This window comes from Amia ocellicauda, chromosome 22, assembly GCF_036373705.1.
Source record: "Amia ocellicauda isolate fAmiCal2 chromosome 22, fAmiCal2.hap1, whole genome shotgun sequence".
Taxonomy (NCBI): domain Eukaryota; kingdom Metazoa; phylum Chordata; class Actinopteri; order Amiiformes; family Amiidae; genus Amia; species Amia ocellicauda.
In genome coordinates, this window is record NC_089871.1 from 7,527,106 (window position 1) to 7,550,150 (window position 23,045).

The 23,045-nt window shown below is 40.6% G+C and overlaps 1 protein-coding gene across 3 annotated transcripts in view; it reads left to right on the top strand.

Moving 5' to 3' along the window:
- Positions 1–9,363: 9,363 nt before the first annotated feature.
- auts2a (activator of transcription and developmental regulator AUTS2 a) overlaps positions 9,364–23,045 on the top strand; it is a 295,612-nt gene continuing 281,930 nt past the window's right edge. For all 3 annotated transcript variants that reach the window (XM_066695147.1, XM_066695149.1, XM_066695148.1), the window contains exons 1-2: positions 9,364–9,626; positions 12,067–12,806. In XM_066695147.1, coding sequence (XP_066551244.1) covers positions 12,537–12,806 — 270 coding nt within the window. In that variant the 5' untranslated portion in view covers positions 9,364–9,626; positions 12,067–12,536. The remainder of the gene's footprint in view (positions 9,627–12,066; positions 12,807–23,045) is intronic.

A 23,045-nucleotide genomic window follows, 5' to 3' on the forward strand; every position in this document is an offset into this window, starting at 1 on the left:
GACTGATACCGTGGCGGTTCACGTGGGTAAAGTTAAGTAGCCCAGTTAACCGCCAGTGCCATTCCCTGAGCACTGTGTTCACTTCCCTATTGGATTGAAAACACAGCCTCTGAGCCAATTAAAGTTGGCTTTTTACTTCATAAGCAGCCATGATTGATGATATCAGCCAAGGGGAGTAACATGATTAAAGATGATTATGGAAAGTACAATATATGAAGTCTGATCTTTCTGTCTAAGCCTTAAAAATATTGGATGAAAACAACCATTGGTTAATATAGCAAGATTATTCGTATAGGATAGGTCTTAATTTCTACAAAATAGCCACAACATCACTTTATTCCCAGTATATGATATTCTTGGCAGTATGAGTTCTGTTACTACAGATCTTTAATTTTAGATATAGAGAGGTAATAATTAGGATTACACTCAGCGATATACGTATATTCAGAAAGTGTTTAAGCGTGTTTATGTTGAGGATATTTTTTTTAAATTTCACTGCAGCCTTTTCCCCCCACAAACCCACACGAAAATAAGAACAGGTGGTGGTATCATATAAAATACATCAGCACGGCTAGCCCAAATTTTAATTGTGTGTTCTTGCAAATTGCAATAACACAATGAATGCATGTTTTCTATTTCAGTGTGAATTGTATGGAGGGAAATAAAAACTAGAAATAAATAAATAAAGTGTCTCAGTACAAATTAAATTTCATAAATTCCCACCACCTGCTGTGCATTTTCTCTGAACGGAGAATGAAGGACGTGCCGTCGCTTTCTGTGTGCTCCTCAAAATATATATATATCACTTCAACATTTTCATAATGGATATAAATGAAATGACAGTCTTATTTGGCTGGCAGGAGAGGTGAAGCTGTAAAAGCTATATTGGTGTTTCTGCATTTCACACACCATGTAGGGGTAATGATCCTTTTTAAATTTCAGCAGGAGAACCAGGCTAGTTACATGTCGGAAAGACTTCGGGGAGTGTGCACTTCACACGGCGGTAATCCTTTCATTGTCGAGATGAAACGGCTGTGCTATAAAAGAGGTGTTTAAAAGGGAGATTGACCCAACGTTCAGATTGACTCAGCCTTTTCATTATTCCGGGTATCATGGTAAAAGGTACCAGTCTTGCTCTGTTTCATTATGACGATTCCAATATACTGCCGGTGTGTGAGATATGGGTGTTTTTTTGACTCTTGCAGTTTGATTGTATTCTCCCCAATCTCTTTGATTCCTCACTTCCACCTCCGAGAGTCTCCGATCGCATCCTGCTCTTTGACGTTCACCGGGGGAGTCTGGTTTCAGCTGAGGGAGACGGCCAGGCTAGGAGCTCTCATGTGACCCTGTGTGTTCCTGCTCACTGAAGTGTCAGTGTGGCCTTCAGCGTTCAATTCCTCACCACCTTATGTGTTACGGCCGTCTAATTCAGTTTTAATCAGGCTCCAATGGGTAGAACACAGACCTTTGACTCCAGTGCCCGACTCCATCTCTCTAGTGACTTGTCGGACAAGAGAGAGGGAGGGAATCCCCCCCCGCCACAGCCGGCTGTGTGTATGTGTTTGTGTCGCTGAGGAGGCCGGGGTCAGGGGTCCCTGCTCGAGTGGGTAGTGGAGAATGCGTCTTTATGCATGCATGACCATATTGTCGAGGTGCTTTACTGGTGCCAGTCGGTGGCCGGTCTCTGGTCTTAACCTTCCCCTGAATGGTGATTGTGCGGCAGAGTAGAACTGACCTTCTTGTCATTGAATGGGGTTTAACAAAATTTTGGGTAAAAAGGTAAAAGGAATTTGTTTAGAGTTAGCTGGAGTATTACCCATATCAAGTGAGTTTTAGGATGGGGAGTATTTAAGTAATATCACCCTAAATGTTTTTATTCTGCACCAGATGTATATTAGCCTAGGAAAATAAAACTGATAACGGGATTACAGTGTTTATTTGATATTAAAAAAAATAAAGCTGCTAACTCAAGTGAGAAAATACATCAGCTTACAGTGATTAAACTAATGGACAGAATTCCCCAATGAAGGAAGCTCATGGATCTGCTATTATATTCAGTGTGGTTTTGGCCATTTGAAAAATCATGGCCACAAGACTCTGCAAGTGTCTGGCACAACAGTGTCTCCATTTTTGTATTTAATTGCATTGACCAAAAAAATAAATAAAAGGACATTTGTGAAAATATGTAGCTGGCTACAATGATAAACTTTGCCCCCATTATTAGATCGGTGCAGATTTAAACTGACAGCGCACTGACAGAGGTTAAAAGAGGCTACTGCAATACCTCACAGCAAGATCGACGCCGATTTTAAATGGCACCTTTAATGATTAGCTACCCCGTCTGAAAATTAAAAATCTGTTCTACATCCCAGGATCATCATGGAGGGGGGCAAAAAAGTGACAAGTGATGCATGGATACATAATTTAACATACATGCATGTCAAGAGCCGCTGATCATAGGGGAGGGAACGGGAAAGTGCTGTAAAGAGATCAGATTCTCAGGCGGGCATTGTTTTAATTAAACATTATTAAGGACACGTTAATGTCAGTGCAAAATACAGATTTCCCCCCCATTGTCTGCGAGGCAGAGCTGTTGAGACAGAAGTGCTTTGTTCTCCTTTCATAACCTAAGCACTCGCAAAACGACATCCTTGTACAATAAGAGGCAGGGTCAAGGGTATGTATCGTATTAGAAAGCATTAGTTCTACAACTATGGATTCCTGTTTCCAGGCCTCAGAATAGAAACACTCCAGCACACTTTGCGCAGGATACCAACACGCTGAATCATTATGTGACGCTAAAAATAGAGGGGAAAGAGATCTTAAAACGCGTTGTCTAATTTAGTAAGGAAGCTGGCCTTGTGTGTGTGTCAAGGAAACGCAGAGCTCACTTAGTTTAAATTTAGTATCCATTATTAAACGCTGTAAGTCAGATCTTATGAATAGTCCTGGAAAAATAAATGAATAAAATAAAATAAAGACCGGGTAGGATGAGCTATTTCAATTTCCCTCTCTTTCTGTCTCAGACGGGGGCTTTCTGTGTAAGTTTGCTCGAAGCTGTTATATTGACTTAATGGAATAATAACACCCCAGCATCAAACGCGCTCCTCGTTATTACAGTAATGATTTTTGTGCCTGTGGGTAGGCAAATGAGAGCATTATCATGTATTATTGTCATATTAGCATAACAATACAGAGGAAAAGTTGCTGCTAAATTCTTGTTGTGAATAGACATATATATTTTTACACCAATAGAAACTTTGCCATTGGTGAAAAGGAAATGTATGTCCTTGGATTGAAATGTTTGATTGCCCATGTACTTTTCCATTGCTCTTCTTTTGTAACGCTGACACAGACTCATGTTGCGTACTGATGAGAGACCGTGGGCCTCTGAGATGCTCACAGTTCACCATGAATCATCACAATGGTTCAAACATGAGGTTGGAGAATTATGAATAAGACCTTTTTGAAATAACGCCCAACATCTTGCTAGTTTTTAGAAAGGGGGGGGTTACACATAACTGTTCACTGTTTTAATGTCTAGATCTGGGTTTATATTTCCTTCTGCTTTAGATATTGTTGACTAACTCTCAAGCTTCTTCTCGACCTTGCAGGCATCCATATTTCGACTTAAGTTCTTCCTTTGTAACGTCTGGAATCTTCTTTTATTTTTGAGGCTTTGTGTTCTATTATTTATACTTTCCAATCTGGAACCCCTTATTATTAATCAACTTCTGAGAAACTAGAATCTTCTCTTTATAGCTTCCAGATTTCATGAGAATAAATCTTTTTCATTATATGTTAGATGCCTTTATATTCAAAATGCTCCTGTCTGGACGAAACTGAAGCCACATAGCCACAGGAATGCTCTGCACGCATTAGTACACCGACTGCCTGTCAGACATACAATTGATTATAGAATTATGTATTGACACAACAGGCCTTGAATGTGTTGCACCTTAATATTGAAATAACCTGCTTTCAGCTTATTCCCTTGGCCACGTACTATGCTCATCTGAAGCCGGTTCACTCCGTGCTCCCAATACCCGTCTGCAGCCAGGGAGATAACAATGCATCTCCTTATACAAACAAACCACGCTGAATACCCAGTGTCAATGCATTCAGGACTCGACTGAATCACAGACTGGTTGTACATGTCTATTTTTAATATGGGTATTAACAACGATAACGTATATAGATAGATATATATGCACACATGTTTGGGAATGTGTGTGTGTATTTTTTCCCTTCAGTATTGTTTTCTGTGCCTGCAGTTTGTGTTCTCATTATGCAACACGGAGAGGGAATGAGAGGTTGGTCTTTTGAAACGCTGTCTGTGTGAGAGACTGGAGGCTGTTTCCAGGCTATGCCTCTCCCAAATGTTTTACATACCCACGAAGGGTAAGAGAGGGAGAGAGAGCAGTCTTTTTCTTGTGAGTTTCTTTCATTCTGAGTAACACTGCTCTAAACCTGCCCTAAACGCTGCTCGCTGTGGTTACTGCAAATGATATAAACTCAATTCTCTACAGAAACTATAGCAAGTAAACATTCAGTACATTTTCTCTGGTGTGCTCATCCAAATCCAGAATCTTTCATTGTGACACAGGGACAGCCATCTCTCTGTCTCTATTTAAAATGTACCATAAAATATACCATATACATGCATTAAGCAGTGACGTTTTCTGTGTAATAGAGTGGAAACAGTCTTACACTTGTAACCTTTATGTTACAGTAAATATGTTCCTTCAATAAAGACTGTGCAGAAACTGCAAATGATTGTTATTGAAATAAAATAATTACCGCAATTACAGCACTTAAGACTAGCATCATAACTGAGAAAATTATGTTTTAAGAATCAATTTCACTTGATTAAACCTATGTGATACCAAAGGCACTATTTAATGTGGGGATTCATTCATTTAGAGCTGAGATTTCTCATAAAGGTGGCAAAGGTATGAATGCCAAATTTCATCATGTCTAATACTCTTAGTGTGTAATCAATCTTGAGTAATCGCTCTCGCCCCCCTGCCAGGCTAATTAGTTATCAGTGGAATAAACGAGACAACAAAACTAATTTGGACTTTCCTTTACGTCCTTTAAAATGATTGACCGTTGGTGACTCGTGGACAGCAATATTAATAAAGTCTGGTCCTCTGTGTTGCACTCATTGAAAGAATGGAAAGTTTTAATGTGGACTGATTTTGATTGAAAGGCATGTGTTTCAAAAGGACAAGCTGAATGTATTAAACTGAGTGAGTAGGCATGCATTCTGTGATTTAAAAGATATATAATTTATGCAGTACACTCTCACCACTCATACATTAAATATTTTTTTCAATTTGTCCACAGAACTCGATTGTCCATCTCCAATCGGACTGGGACACAGACACAGAAAAAGGTGCAGAGACAATTTAAAAGAGTTTAGTGTAATGTAAGTTGTTTTAATTATGTTTTCATGCAAAGTAACATAAAGACATGTTTCCATACTTAATGTAGAGCCTTGCAAAGTGACACACCATCAAACTTGTTAATAGTTTGAATAATATCATGTACGTTGCATGATGGTTTTAAAGGTAAATGATCCTATGGGACATGTAATGTAATGTCGAAAAGCAATGTTCAAACATCATCTAGTTTATATTATATATATATATACACTCACCTAAAGGATTATTAGGAACACCATACTAATACTGTGTTTGACCCCCTTTCACCTTCAGAACTGCCTTAATTCTACGTGGCATTGATTCAACAAGGTGCTGAAAGCATTCTTTAGAAATGTTGGCCCATATTGATAGGATAGCATCTTGCAGTTGATGGAGATTTGTGGGATGCACATCCAGGGCACGAAGCTCCCGTTCCACCACATCCCAAAGATGCTCTATTGGGTTGAGATCTGGTGACTGTGGGGGCCAGTTTAGTACAATGAACTCATTGTCATGTTCAAGAAACCAATTTGAAATGATTCGACCTTTGTGACATGGTACATTATCCTGCTGGAAGTAGCCATCAGAGGATGGGTACATGGTGGTCATAAAGGGATGGACATGGTCAGAAACAATGCTCAGGTAGGCCGTGGCATTTAAACGATGCCCAATTGGCACTAAGGGGCCTAAAGTGTGCCAAGAAAACATCCCCCACACCATTACACCACCACCACCAGCCTGCACAGTGGTAACAAGGCATGATGGATCCATGTTCTCATTCTGTTTACGCCAAATTCTGACTCTACCATCTGAATGTCTCAACAGAAATCGAGACTCATCAGACCAGGCAACATTTTTCCAGTCTTCAACTGTCCGATTTTGGTGAGCTTGTGCAAATTGTAGCCTCTTTTTCCTATTTGTAGTGGAGATGAGTGGTACCCGGTGGGGTCTTCTGCTGTTGTAGCCCATCCGCCTCAAGGTTGTACGTGTTGTGGCTTCACAAATGCTTTGCTGCATACCTTGGTTGTAACGAGTGGTTATTTCAGTCAAAGTTGCTCTTCTATCAGCTTGAATCAGTCGGCCCATTCTCCTCTGACCTCTAGCATCAACAAGGCATTTTCGCCCACAGGACTGCCCCATACTGGATGTTTTTCCCTTTTCACACCATTCTTTGTAAACCCTAGAAATGGTTGTGCGTGAAAATCCCAGTAACTGAGCAGATTGTGAAATACTCAGACCGGCCCGTCTGGCACCAACAACCATGCCACGCTCAAAATTGCTTAAATCACCTTTCTTTCCCATTCAGACATTCAGTTTGGAGTTCAGGAGATTGTCTTGACCAGGACCACACCCCTAAATGCATTGAAGCAACTGCCATGTGATTGGTTGGTTAGATAATTGCATTAATGAGAAATTGAACAGGTGTTCCTAATAATGCTTTAGGTGAGTGTATATATATATATATATATATATATATATATATAGTGTGTGTGTGTGTGTGTGTGTGTGTGTAAGAGAGAGAGAGAGACTGTGTGTATTTTTGTACAAATGATAGGCTTTTGATTTGCATTTTGTATCTTATCCAAAAATATGATAGCACTGGTTTCTGTATAATATCCTTAACTAATTTTAATTACTACAGACAAAAATGCCTGTTTACCCTATGCTTCTGGAAAAGCTGAAAAAGAAAACAAATCTAAATAACATAAACTCTTTCTGACACAATCCTCTCTAAAGGCCTGGGTCCAATTTCAGCTCAGTTTGACGAGAGCAATGAGTTTGGTGGCCTCTGGTTCGCCCCAAGAGAAAATCTATCCTGGTTACGTAACCAAAACACAGTTTGACACCTGTATCGGTGATCTTCAGAGATGAGACGTCAAGAGAGGAGAGAGTGAAGAAAACACACTTGTCTTCTCCACTGAAAAGATTCCCACCAGGGCGAGGAGGCCATGATACACAACGGGAGACGGTTCAAGAAAACTACACAGCTCCAGCCCCTGCTCTGCTTGCTCAGTGGAGGATAGATACATAAATTAATTCAGTTTCCAGTGCTTTCTGAATTTCGCAAGGACCTGCAACAATATTAAAAAAGATGGATTCATCGCATACTGTCAAAATTGATACCGTTAAGGATTTGTAGATACACTAGGCTCCATCAAATCATCGCCCCAGAGTGATGCATATTCCCCCGTTTTCATCAAATTTAAAAGCTAATAAAGACAATCTTGACTCCTCTGCTGTGTGCAACTCAAACGCATAGTAATGACAGCCAGCAGAAAAGGGAAGACAAATTTGCTGCTCGGGACATTTCCCGTTTAACAGCAGTAATATTTGAGTAGTTTTCTCCTTCCAACAAAACTGTGAAGATTATTCGTGTGGATGAAATATTGACTAACATGTTAGGGATTGAAAAAAAAAATCTATTAATTAGTTACTTGATGTACTTATTCACGCAGCTGAACCTGTTCATCTCTTGCAACTGGGTGAATCATTTGAAGGTGTCAGTGTATCTGTTGGTATTGTAGTAGTTGAGCCTGTTGGGAGTCCACAACCGTGTACATTGCACATCATTAGCAAGTTACAATTCAGGGGAAATTCTTGTGAAAAATGAATTAAAAACAGAAACAAACAAACTAACCATAATTGTCAGGGGTGGAAACAAATGGTTCAGCTCTTCCCAGACAAACAGTACAATGCATTCAGCCAACACTATTAGAATTAAAAGGAAAATAAGAGAGAAGGTAGACTCATTTTGTTGGAAAGATTCAGACAAATTGACTTTATTCACTCATTTAATCATTCATAATGAATACAGGAGAGATGTGTAGGATGTTTAAACAGTAAGATACAGGTGGAACAGAAATGATACCCACACTGTAAAAAAGATCTGTGTCCTTGGGATTGAAAAGTAATAAGGCACCATAAATGTTGACAGCTGTGACTTAATCTTACTGGAATATAACTAAGACCGGCAGAACCAAAATACACTATTGAACATGAGCCTTTATTAATGTACTTTAATAATAATAATAATAATAATAAACACGAGGGATGTGATCTTTCGCTCTCTTACAGTTATGCACCATAACATTTCAGACGATTTAGCATCAGCCTACATTGGAGTCCAGCGCGTGACTTAACACCTGTTGTTTTTGTTCTTTCCTCCTTACTTTTTCTTCCTTATGCCTGGCTGTGTGTTTAGGGTCAACACCATGCTGAGAAACAATTCCTGCACCACCTCTCCCGGAGTCATTGGCATGTCCAAGAATAGCATCATGTTGTAGCATCATGTTAAAGCCTCACAATGAGACCACTGGAAGTGTCGTGGAAAGAAACATACAACTGTACAGTTTGGGTCTGCTCATGTGTGTATGGCAGAGCTGCATGAATCAGAGTCTGCTGTCACTAGTAATGTGCCCGTGTATGAATTCCTTGCTGTCACTGAGAGAAGTGGGCAAGGTGTTACATGCTGGCTGGAGAAAGATGGCAACAGATGGGGATGCAACCCCACACACAGTGCTGAAATACTTAGTAAGCAAGCTAAATTATCCTAAAAAGGTATCCCTTGTTAAATAGTAGTATACTAAAAGTATATTGGTTCAAAATAGCTCAAAAAGAATATGCTATTAGTAAACAAATTTTGAGCTGTTTTGACACAAGTGTACTTTTACTACACTACTTTTTCACAAGGGGCACTTTTATAAAAAATGTAATCTATGCAGCCCCCGTTTTTCTACGCATAAATAACTCAAATGCAAAAAATATAGGAGTAATGCACGGTTTAACTGAGCCTCACTGTTGCTCTACTCAAGCTACACACAGCAGTTTGTCCAGGCAGCACTATTTGCGCCGAGGAAGCGCATCCCCTGTGAAGCGGCACTGCGGCACTGGCGTATCAATGCGCCGGCTCTTCACTCCGGGATTGGGAAGCAGGGACTGGGAGAGAAGAGCGCCTCAGCTTCCTGGCAGGATTTATTTGTTGGTTGCATTTTTTTTTTCTTTTTCTTTCTCCACAAACCACTTCTTCCCGAATGTCTCCGACTGGCCCGGGATTCCTCCCCACTTGCACGGGTTTGCATTTGTCCGTTTTGCACGGCGCGTTGAGAGGAAAAAGCCCCGCTTTGTGTGCTGCTGGTGGAAATAAAGCGGAGCTGGAATAGGAGGCAGTGCCAGTGGCGGCGGTGGGCTGGACTGGCCACGGTGCGTGAGATTTACTGACAGAGAGGCGGACAAAAAGGACTGGAGAGAGGGAGAGAGAGAGGGAGAGGAGGAGAGCAAGAGGGGGAGGAAGAAGGGGAGAGGGAGCACACATTGTTGGAGTGATTTTGCTCGGGTGACATTAGGGAGGCAGGCACGGAGAGGGGCATCAGGTTAAAGGGATAGGTGTCAGGGAAAAAAGGGCATCCCGGGGAAGCGGGATGTTGCATTAGGGCTTGAGGGGCAGCAGAACCGGGGCTCAAGCGAGGGATAGATAACATGCATGTCAACGGCATAATTGCCCAGTCCGCAAGTACATGCAATAGTGCTGAATTGCGGTATTTTGCTAGTGGAAAAATAAACGTGTACTTTTAATTGGCGGCGGCTCGGGCTGGCACGGCGGCGGGCATCGCGCAAAGTTTGAGGGACGCGCCTGGACAGGTGTGCCCCCCTGCGCGCTGAGCACCGGGCAGTGCCGGCGGAGATGCGCTCTCCTCTGGGGACATGCATCCCTCTATCAATCATGGGCAGTGTAACGTGAGGAGAAGAAAAACGGGCTACAAAGATGCGAGTTGGCAAATGCATTGGTGCACTTGAAACTGCATCTATAAGAACTGAAATTCAGAGATCGGATCAGATGTCACTGACCCGAGTGCACGTCTGTGTCAGCGTCGTGCCGGAGCTGTCATAGTTAAACAGTTGTGCTCCGACAGGTTACTTCACCTGCAGGGATGCAAGCGACGGCAGGAAATATGTATTGACTATAGTGGCAGTGGCAGGGTAAAGGTGTGGGATAGTGATTTTGTATACATGTCATTTAATTTAATTTAAATTCCAATTTAAATATTGAGCAATCGAGGTCTGGGAAGGAGTGCATGAAAAAACAAGCTAGACACTCCGACTGGTGCAAGTGGAAGAAGATGCCTGCATTAGAAACCATTGAAATGCCATGTAGAGGAAGATCTGCTGTTTTTCAAGAGCTTTTTGGATGGAGTCATACCTGCACAGAATTGGGGGGAAAGTTGCTTTGCTTGAAATGCTCTCCGATTTCACTTAATGCCTTAGAACCAACTGGAGCGCCCTTGGGGGGATATTAATTGATTCCCAGTTTTGCAGTGATCTCTGTTGGATTCCAGTATGGGAAAGAAGAGAAAACGAAATGCCAATATGGTGGGAGAATGTAATGCCGAGGGTCCTGGGAAGATATGGACCGTTTACTTTACAGGACAATAGTGGGGAATACTCATGAAGATGACATATTGGCACATGCAAGCTGATGATATGGATGATATGGAAAACAGAAATGACAGTAAAAAGTGTAAATAGAACCCACAACATTTAGAGATGGCACATCAAGTTCATTTATATGAAAACAACATGGGTTGATCTGCTTTAAAGAAGAAATTTAGACAAATCATTGTATCAGGAATAGCATTTTAAAGTTGGATAATTGGATATATAATGTGTTTGTTTTCACACCTGGATATGGAGACTGCTTACAAGGTTTAGTGTAGATAGAAGTATTATACATATTTTTTCAGGAAAGATGGCTTTGAATATTGTGTAAAGTGTGCAGTTTATGAACATGCACTAATGAACACACTGTTGACACGTCTGTGACATTATGGGGTGTTCTGTATAGTGTTTATGAAGCAGCTACTTTGAAAGGAGATGATAAAAGATTTTTCTAAATAAAATGTAAAGATATCAAGGCAAATTCAGAGATCAGTTTTTGTGAATTGAACTTCAAGGTACCACAGAAATGAAAAAGCTGAAATATTGGTTAACATAGGAGTTTGGATGGATAGGTTTGGTGTAAATTATTTAAGATTTATTGAATGTGCATTTGAGATGTTCTTTTCAAATCTACAGTGTATAGGTTATGGGTTTAATAAGCTGTACTGGAGAGCAGTAGTTGTCGAGGGTTTAGACAAAATTGCTGTGTCTCGATTCCATAAAAAAGGAAATGGCTTTTCAGTTAAAGCAGACTGGGTTTTGAAAAATCTCTCTAGGTTAGTTTTGCGTTTACAGGGAATTAACTAGGACAATGCAGTAAAGGGTGTAAACTGTAGAGTCGGGTTAGTGTTGAGCCATGATGGAAACCTAGTCCAAAATTTGCAGAGAAAGGTAACAATACTTGGTTTAAGTGGAAAAACTGGAGAACGCCAATAACAAGTGACTGGAAATGTAATGAACACTGCTGAGGGGCTAATGATTATGCATTGTGAAAAGGATAATAAAGTTAGAAGTGGAATTTAAGATAGTTGTAATGAAACATTAATTTATCTTGCATTATTAAAAATTATAATTACCTTTGTACAACATTCTGTCAGCAAAGAAAGAAAGAAAAAAAAAAAAGCAGGAGGATTGTAATGTATTCTTCAGTAGTTAACTGGAGAACATGTTCCCAACGTGTGCTTTTTTCTATTTCTTTGAATCCTAGGAGGGAGCTGTCTGCACTTAGGGGGTGTGGATTCTGTGGACGGCTGCAATGCATCTTTACCGTGAATACGACTGGGTGGAAAATTTCCAGTGACGGGATCATTTCGTGGCGAATAAATACTTGTGTCTGCTGGAGCTGTCTTTTCTCGATTGGATCTTGATTGTTTTTTACGCTGGTGTGTTACACTCAGTGGATTGCCTGGATTTTGTGTGGAAAGCGACACATGGCTTCCGACGTGCGTTCTGCATCGTTCAGAAGTTCCCCAGGATCCTGAATTGATTTAAAATCCCGTGGTTCTTTATCAATGAGTGCTTTTTCGCTGGAGGGTTAGCAGCAGTCACTCATTACCCCATTGGCCAGCCTGGGAAGAAACACCTTTTTCTGTGATTCTGTTGGAATTGTAACATCTTGAACACCTGACAGAGCTGAAGCCCGCTGGGATCGTGTCTGTGAGGTCCTGTCCCTGGGCGATGGATGGACCGCGGTCTTGTGGGCTCCGGAAAAAGAGGAGGTCAAGGTCAGAGCGGGACCGCGAGAGGAGGTCCAAGGGATTAAGGAACAACCATGTGCGGGGCGACGTCCTGCGCTCCTCCTCGGAGTCGGAGAGGGAGCAGAGTAGGAACCCTTCCTCGTCCCGGCCCAGGCCTCCGCGGAGGAAAAGGAAAGAGTCGACCTCCGGGGAGGAAGACATCATTGATGGATTTTCAATAGCCAGCTTCGTCACATTTGAAGATTTAGAGGTAAGAGAACCCGGCGGTTATTCTTATTATTGTGATTATGGTTATTGCTGAGGTTGTGATGGAATGGTGTGACCCATTTTTAATTGATCAACCTCTTACTTTTTAATTAAACGAATCACTGCTGCACTTTCCTTTCGTTCTCCTCTGGAACCCTTCTGTGCCACATCTTAATTGAAAAACGGTTCCAAAAAGCCGACTGCAATCTTCAGTATTGCCCTTGTGGGACACGGCGCAAACCAACTGGAATTCCACACATGGCCTCCCTTGCCTAGTCCCTGTAAGTTTCTTAACCTCGTTGCCAAGAATAGTATCGCGCCTTCAAGTCAAGTAAGTGTTGTAATTTTGCTGGGTTTCATTTGAGCCATGCTGTTTGAAAGGGTGTTTTAATAGCAATGAACTGATCAACTCTACTCACAAATCTTGTTCCAGCCGTCAATTACATGCCAAGAAAGCCGAACCAGCTCTAGCAGAAGTGCGAATTGCTGCTCATCAGCTTTATTAAACTTGTCTGTTGTTTTATGGCCTTTATCAAAATTGTATACTATATGTGCTGTAGCCTTTATGTCCCTAGGAACGTTTAGAGTCATTAAGAGTGATGCTCATATACTTTTATGGCTCTGGTTTTAATGACGGCAGATTTTAAAAAATAATACAAAAATCATTATTTTTTTTACATTATTGTTCACAAACTGTGTGCATGGTCTATATTGGCTCTGACATTGGTTTAATTCATTACGGTCATAAAGCTATTGACACAGTGTTGGCAGTGTTGAGAATCATTCAATGACAACTTTCCTACTCTGGGAACATGAACAATTTCTCATTACAGTGATGTTTTATAAACCGCTGTTGGACGGCGAATGTTTGGACACAACGTTGGCAGTTGTTGTACATCCTGGAACCCTGACACCTTTAATGCCTTTTTTAACCCTTAACAAAGATTTTAGACTTTGCAGTAATCAGGTCTGACCTAAATGGAGGAGTAACAACTGCATAAAATACGCCTCTGAGTTTATTAGTGGTTCAACGCCAATCACTTGATGAAGGGTACTTTACTGTATTGATCTGCTACCATCAATACAGACTAGTGGTCTAGGATTCGATATTCAGGTCATTCATAAACTGGGTGCAGCTTGAGCACTAATGCGTCGATATGGTCACTGTCCAGATTTCCTTTGACCTTTGGGAGCTAGCGTGGCTCTCAGAAAGACTCACATTATATCTTACTGGGGCCTAAACAATAACCATAGGATGCACATCATAATTTGTGTATTTTTTATTATTTTGTATGCACTTTGTTTTGGTTGAAGCCGCAGTGACCTCAAAATGCCACTGTCTCTCTTTTTTTTAACCTGTTAGTGTTATTAAAACCTGTTCCCATCATGAAAGAAGTTGCAAGTGTATTATGTGACTTGAACGTCATTGTCCGCCTTAGCAATCCAAGGGTTTGTCCACAGGCTTCAAGCAAATATCGCGTCCCACCCTAAGCGAATCGGATACATAGGCTTCATGGTAATGGCTTGGCAACATGATTTTAGCCTTTATTCTGCAAATCTGATAGAGATTTTGCTAATTTCTTGGACGAGAGGGCTTTAAAATGGGTACAGCTGTTCATTCAGTAAGTTCTTGCTTGGTAAATCTATTTTTCTTCCTCTTCTTTCTCCCCGACAACAAAGGCCTGTGTGGCTCTCCGAATACTTTAGCTGCTGTCGTCGGGCGCGATGAAATTGACTCGTTTATGCCTCCAGATTCCTCCCGTCTGCTCTTTGTGACACCGCTCGTGTGCCGCAGAGTGATGTTTTTCAGACCCTGGATGGTTTCAATTTGAGAGAGGAATTTCTTGTCAATTCGCGAGTCATTACTGAATTCAAAGGTGTTCCCGTTCAGTGCTTTGAAATCAAAATGTTCCACTTCCAGAGCAGCAGTCTTTGCAAGCGAACTATCGCAAGTGGGGAGTTCATTAAGTGCTGATATTTTGACTCGGGCAGCGGTGAATTATATCGCTCTACAAAATTACGAAACCATTGAGCTCTTGTTCTAACCCCCGATCCCCGAGTACTGCAGTAAATAACAGGCGGGACGATCTGTGCTTCTCGGCTCGATATTACTTAATGCAAAGACTGTCAAGATTTTAAAAACACATTACTTACCAGCAATCTAACGTCTTAACTGTAATTCCCCGAAGAGTGTTTGGTAGCTCTTTCATTATGATCTCAAACCTCATTTAGCCGAAACCAATGTATTCCATCCAAATCAATTTAGGAACATGAGGAGCATTTCTTTTCTTTCTTCATTCTTCTAATTCAACCCCTGCCTCCCACCCCCTCGGGGAACCTACCTGCCATGCACTCCATTCAAAGTCTAAAATAATGTCTCAACTATGACCGGTTTCTTGTACAGTAGCTTTTGTGTGATACTGTAAAAAAAAAAAAAAAAAAAAAAAAAGACACCTTGAACTAATTTGGTTGGTTCCAGTGGCTCATTTTTCACATAATATCCTGAAATAAACAACATTTATATTTGTTCATCCTCTGTAGAACCTGTACAGCACTTGAGCTATTCAAATGCTTTTTTGCTTGCCTTCTGGATAAATAACTTGCCTTAAAAAATGCACAACCACAGTGAACTGTTTAAATTCTTCATATGGCTGTGTTCTCTGTTGGCTCAAGATTCAGACATAAGGACCCCCCCCCCACCCCACTGAAAGGAAGTCCTGTATAACTATTTACTCATCAAAGGACGGTTTATGCTCAGATGCATATTTGTCTGAGACGGTTTTTATGTCAAGGCTTTCGGTTTTGTTTTTGTGTGTCTGTGTTAGTATTGGATTCTCACCTCCTTTGAACAGCATTGTCGCACACGCTGACCCTTGTGTGGTCGTCTAATTATCTTATTTGGGTTTTGCAGGCGCAGCAGTTGGAGCTGTCTGTTTGAAGGTGGGGGAGAGATTGATTAAATAATAAATTGAAGGAAATTGTGAAACAGAAGCTATCGATTGTGTTACCTTGTTTTAAACCACAAAGTTGCTGTCAATAAAAAGAAATCAGGTCACAGTAACGAACGGCTCAATTATGATTTAAGTGACTGCATTTAAAGTCTTAACATGACACTTTTTCTGCGCAAGATAAGTGTTTACTGGGGCTGTCTGCCAAATATGCAAATAAATGTATGACAAATTCCCTTTTTTGGCCAGCAATTATTATTATTATTATTATTATTATTATTTTTTTTTTTTATTATTATTTTTTTTTTATTTGTTCTCTGACAGCACCCGAAGATTTGAATTTAGTTGCCTTTCCATCTGTCACAGAATGATGTATTATATACATTAATCTGGTATACAGTCGTGGTTTGATGAGTGACACATTAAATTTGACGTTCTGTCACAGCTGTAGGTATTTAATGACATAAAATGATAATCCAGTATTGGGATTTGAATAAGTTTCCTGCAGCTTTATTAAACAATATCTATGTTAATGCCGCGCTGGAGTGGCTGGACTGAATGCGAATGGCACCTTTAATCGCTGTACTTAAAAGGGAAAAGCATAGGGGTTTAATATAACAGCCACAGTTGACCTAAATGGTTTCAATATTTTAATTTGTACTTAATAGCCTTAACGTGATGGAGTATGTAGGGTAATGCACAGTATGTGTTTGGTCATAACACACCCAAAAAATGAGTTTTTTAACGCAATGCTGTGTGCTGTGATGGGGACTTTTATGATGAAATTGTAAAATAATTTGTGGTGGCTAAAAGGATGGGTTTCAATGGTTTGTTTTCTGTTTGTTATAAGTCTGCAATATCTCTGTGTGCTTTAAATAAATGTCAGCCATCAACTTTCTGTCATTCCTGTCTTCTTCATCATTATCATTTCTGTGCTATTTTAGATGTTGTGGAAGCAGCCGTTCCCGTGCCGTGTGACACCGAACTCCTGCACGGGCAGAGATGAAAGACTAATCTTCTCTTTTCTTTCTGTGCGGTATAAATAAGATGTCAGTCTGCTAAACACTTTAGTGAGATCCACACCTCTGTCAATGGCATCCCGGTATTGTAATACCCTGCATTGTTGATACTGCGGATGTCTAATGCAATTAAAAGGAAATGCATGGAAATTAAAAAAACCTAAGCGTGCCAAAAAAAAAGAGAATTTACTATTTGCCGCTCTTTTGAATGTACTGTAAATTGCTCATTATGATGCATGAAGTGCAGCTGTGAGTTCCTGCAGATCATTGAAAAGCACTTTTAAACCCCCCCTGCCATCATTATACCTTCACACCCTCCACAGATATCCTCGCACACGTGTTATCTTTTGCCCGTTTCCTGCAATTAAACGGTGTAAAGATGTGCTTCTCAGTGTGTGCATGTGGAAGCGTAAAAATTGTGAGAGGCATGTAGTATGTTACCCAAAACAACCCCCAGCTCAGACATGGACACCCCAGCACGTAGACCTATGACAGACATAGTTTACATGACTGAGGGAGGGTCAAAGTGGTCTTCAGTCAGGGCCCATTTTTATATTAATACCATTATCAGTATTCATTATGTTCAGCCTGGAAACACTTAACGTGCTTTCGAAAGCTGTGTTGCAGCTGGCAAATTGGAAACAAAGCACAGCATGTTTCAAATGTGAATTGTCTTTTTACGAACGTCTTTTAGGAGATTCGAAACGGCGGCGTTTCTGTAGCTCGCCTCACATCCTTTGAAAGGTGCCGCTCCTGAGATCACTCGGTCGGCTTTAATGCTGTTTCTCTCCACCTCAAAAGAAAATGCTATTCCTCCTGACCTTTTTTTTCTCTACACTGTGTTATGTTCATGGGAAAAAAGGTACAGCTGCAGATGCAGTTTATAAAAGGAAAAACATGTAAAGGTCCCTCGATTCTTCAGAACATATCGTGTGTATTGGAAAACAATTAAGCAAGGGGTTGTGTTTTTATGTAGAATTTTATTTCTCAAACCAAAGCTTGCATTAATTCAGCAGTGGCGACCAGAGAGTAACACCCGATTGATGGTCTTGTAAAACTTAAGTCTCCCAGACGGTCATTAACGCAGGGTTCTTCTGTAAAAAGATATAGTGCTGAACTCAAGCACTGTGTTAGCACAGAGGCAAATTACAGTTTTATTTAAATATAATTGCTATGCCTAAGTAGGTTCATAATAAAACATTTTATAGGTCCCATATCTTGTGGGCCCCAGCCTTTTTTCCCCCATTACTCCAATCTGTCTCTCTCAGGGTCTGCCGACCGGGGAAAGACAAATGTTTGCCAAGGATGATTTGGAAATGGCTTCCCTGAAATACGGCCCGTGGTGAAGTGGTTACTGTGGCACATAATTGCCCTGACGATGATGTGTTTTGTCGTACTATCTCCATCTTCACGGAGGCCCTCCTGTAGCCCGCCGACAGAAAGGGGGGTTTTAGAAAACATATGGACGTGCAAAAGGCACAGAGCGGGATGCAGCGAGGGGATTAGAGTCCAGGCCTCCGGAGGAAGTGTCAGCCGCGCCAGGCCTCAGAGCTGGCAGGTGGGGAATTGTGCTCCCGGTGATGCTGGGACTGCGGCTCCATCTCGAATATCAACAGCATTCCTCCTCGTGTGGTGCTCGGTGCTGGGGCGATGGCTGCATACATGTTTCTCTGGGTCTTCCTCGCCTGGCTTCAGAGTGTGGGATGTTATGTAACAGAACATAACTCTGCTCTTTCATAGGTGATGGAGGGTCTTGCCTCCTCTTTGTGGATTTAAAAAAAAAAATCTTTAGCTTTGACTGCAGACAAAACAGTAATGTGTAAAATAAAAGCCTTACGAAGGTGGCTTGTTTAAGAATGTGGATGCTGACATTCATCTGGGAATGTCTAGAGGGGAACAAATGGTTCACATGCATGCAAAATGTAAATGATCACTCCAAGTACACCAAGTATGTTCCTCCTCACAATTGTTACTTCTAATGAATGGTTAAAAAAGTACATACATGAAATGCAGATGTGTCCCTCTGTCACATGGTCTGACGGTGCACTCGAATGAGACGAACAGTGTAAATGGGTTGCGCCGAGATCACGCAACATTTCAAGATCGCTTCAGTATTTTGCTGCCAGTCATAGTTTTCATGAATATATATATTGCTGAACACGCAAAGAAAAGACAACATTGTCTCTCCAAATCATTCTAACGTAACATGATCCTTGTGGGTTTCCTACATAAAGAGACCTTACACTTAATTGGGTAAATCGGAGTCTGAGGTGACCTCGTGCTGCATCTAAACACCTCGGTGAAGACGGTGATCTGTTGCACCACAGTGTGCTCTCGATTGATCGATCAAGGTGGAACTGGTGCTTCGTGTTTCAATGGTCTAACACCACAGTGCCACAACACAAACTGGGATTTTCGTAGCCTTCGTTTTGAGCATCTGTTGAGTCTGAGGATGCAGTGTTTTGAAAACACTAAGGAGCATTCTCTGGGGATGCCTGTGGCTCAGCTTTAATGCTGATTAAACAGATGTACACTTGTACAATAACAAGTTCTTCCAAGCAGCAGCACAGCGGTCTGCCTTTGTGTAATGTGGAAATGTATCACTGGATTTTGCCTGTTATTCCTGAAACAACATTACAGAGAGGGTTTAGGTCAGGATTGGGATGAGGTTCAGATTTGAATTGTTCCAGTAACAACAGCTACCCAGCAAAACCAGGTTGTGCTGGTGGAAACGACATCTTGACTTCCTCAGAGCTAGTAGGCTGCATAAACAGTAGGAATCATGTATTAAACAATGCCCATTTTAGTCGAGTGTCCATGCTAGACTCCGTGATAGCTTAAGCATATTTCCTTAAACTAAACTCAACCCATTATTAATCAATTTAAAGACCTGTGCAGAGATGAGGTGCACACTTGTTAGCTTCTGGTTTTATGACTGGAAAAAAAGTTGATATCAAGCTTATGAAATAAACAACGAGTACGAATACAGAAGAACTTCATTTTTATTTTAACTGTCTCGGCTGCAGCATTCCAACACTGGAACATGAATTGAAATGAGTCTGTAACACAGACAGATGTTCAAATTACTACTGCAGTTTCATTGTACTTTTGATTTTATTGTAATGGTGTGATGAGGTACATGTATAAAGATTTATAATATAATTTATAATAGAAGAATGTCAATTGGTTAACAGCTGTGTCAGTGTGTATATTTCTCCTGCTATCTGCAGTCACTGTGGAGCGTGCTGTGAATCGAGTCAGCTTCTTCAACTCTATAGTGGAGAACAAAAGTCTGTATGAAATGTGGTTTATCTTGTTATTTTATGATGAAGGATTAAGCAGGCATCCAAGGTCAAATGTTCTTTTGAAGCTGCTGGAGTGTCTGGCTTCGTTTTGTCGGATTTCAATTTCTTTGGGAGTAATTACAAGCAAGAAAGCAGAGCGTATGGCTGTGTTTAAGCAGTAATAAGTGGGATGGCTCGTCCAAAAACGGATAGGATGGGTGCAGATGTTTCGGTGTCAGTTTGAATCGTATTCTAGATACAACAACACGAGAATGTGTTTTTCTTTGCACTGCCAGTGCATTTCTGGTCGTGCATTACGTGCAATAAACATTTTCCTGTTGTTGTTTTATGCATGCAACTTTCTATCATTCTTATCCCATCAGCAACCATTGCACTCAAATGAGATGAACAGTTTAAATTGGTTTCATTGAGATAAGGTAACACATCCTAGCTGGTTTCAGACTGATAGTTGTCCTAGTTGCAGATTGCATTAATATTTATAATGCTTAACACACACACGGATCCCATATTGTATTGGATATTTAGCTGGCTGGTTTCTCTGAGGCTTTTTCGTTGCCACAGGCGATAAACAAATGTTCCGATTTCCTGTTCTATCAACATGGGGTAAACAGCTGATGAAAGAGTAATTCGGGCACATTAAGCCGTGTGCTTGATTCAAGTACAGGTCAGGCCCTGGCACAGCAGTCAGGCAGTAATGTGATCAGTAGTAGAACTGAATTAGGTAACAAGGTCACAGTGCTGCGCAGTGTTTCTATAAATGAGTAAACAGTGAGGACATGAATGAATCTGAACAATCACTGTGCATGAGTTTACATTCCAGCTAGAACACGCAAGCGTCTTCCTCCAGATTTATATTTTGGGCACGTCTGTGAAATTATATCCGTGTTTATTTTTATTATGGATATGGTTTTGTTTAATAGCTGTAGTATGCTATGAAAACATTGATGCTTACTAGACAATAAAATGCTACAGTGTTTTAAAAAGGACAATTTTCACCTCAATGTCAGTTTAATACAATTTTGTGACCGACAGATTATCCGACTAGGTTGTTTGTGTGTGTATGTCATTTTTACTGCATACAGTGAAATGTGGTTGAACTTTTCAGGTGACTTAATACAAGGAATTGATTGCTGTGCTGTTACAATATAGCTCTAGGTAGACGTGTCTTGTTTTGCTGAAGACAGTAAGAAAAATCATTGAAGAGATTGACTATCTCAAGATGAGGGCATCTGAGAGAAACAAAACATACACAGAGATTTTATCTTAATATAGTGAGGTCTACAAGTGTGATTTGTGTGAATATATTGATTGTGTGATGCTCTAGAATAATTCTGTAACCTTGTATTTTTATCGAGTGTCCAGAAATGCTTGACAGTGCTGTACCTGAAGAATGGAGGTTACAAAGTAGTGGATGCTCAGAAAAATCATAATCACTAATTAGTTTCACTCCTGGGGTCTGTTTTTCATGCGTATTATAGTCCGTGTTTCGTAGCCCTATCCCACCCTTACATTTATTTTTTCATTACATACATTGCAGTGGTAAGAGAGACTTTTACAGACACCTATTCAAATCAGATTAGCTTGTGTTTCTAGTCAAATGGCTAAGCTGATGAAAAGACCAATGTCCAACCAGTATCTTTCAGGTGCTCCAGAATGTGAAGTAGATCCCAAATGGTTTAGAAAATAAATATTAAAATGAACAAATCTAGTTGACTGCTTCTGTTTTGCAACTGCTTGTTTCATAACAGACGTGCTCAGCTTGCAAGTGGTGGAAATGCTTTAGATTACACACTTCCAACTAGTCCTGGGAGAGAGATGCATAATGTTATTTTATTTACTTTTCATACTGTATTTGTTTTGTGTGTGTTTTTTTTAATTGCAGATCAGGGCTGTTTATATTTCGTCTTACATGCCCTTTCTAACTGCTGTACTCATGGTGTGTAAATAATGTATTAGGTACATTTTGAAAGCCTAGTAAGTGCCTTGGTTAAAGCTTAATGAACGTGCATTGTTTCTAATGGGATGAGATTGCCGTGCAAGATGTTTTCAAGTAACTTAATTGAAGTGATGAGACGCATTGTGTTACAGTACTGTGTTGTGTAGTGTCATGTTGGGTGCTTGATTTTTTATTAATTTCATTTTTTATTTTATTTAACTTTATTTTTATTTGTGCATCGGAAAGGGAATTTCTCTGTTACAGTTCAGAGTTGTAAAGGAGGATCGATTTCCTAGTATTGAAAACTCATTGGGATACTTTGTTCTATAGTAATGCATAATTCACACGCACTCACTCACACACACACACACACACTCTCACTCGCAGGCTCACACACATACACACACACACATGTGTCTGGTCTGAGGTTTGACATTTGTTTTCTATTTGTTTCTATTTTGGTCTTAAGCCACTTTGTTGCTTGTCACAACATATGGCACATGCCCGCAGGCAGACGGCTGTGTGCGGAGTTTAACTTTCTTGATTTGAGGTTCTCAGTTTCAGACCTACCCAGGAGAAAGATTTGACGGACACCTTGGTGAATGCCAGGCCGCTATCTGAAATAGTTTTCCTTCCCATTGGCTGCTGCTGGCCAATTCTGCAAAATCTTAGTATGAGCAATAAGTTCACGTGCAGCACTGTTGGGCTGTGTCATTTTTACTCTCTTTGCATGGCAGGGAGTTAAGCTTTTTGATCGCTTTACTTTCTGCTGTGTCCTTGGCTGGCAGGTATTTTATATATTTAAAAAAATATTTATATACTGAAAGCATTTATTATAGTTAGCGTATTAGCAAGGGAATGCATTCATATACAGTGACTGCATTCTAAGCATTTGAAGCAGGATGACTGAAGGTGCATTTTGCAATTGAAAGGATTATCTTCACTTATGGACTTCCAGTATTAATTATTTGAAGGTTACCACTGGCATGATGTCTTGTGGCATTATTAATAAAACCTCTTTTGGGTGTTTTAATA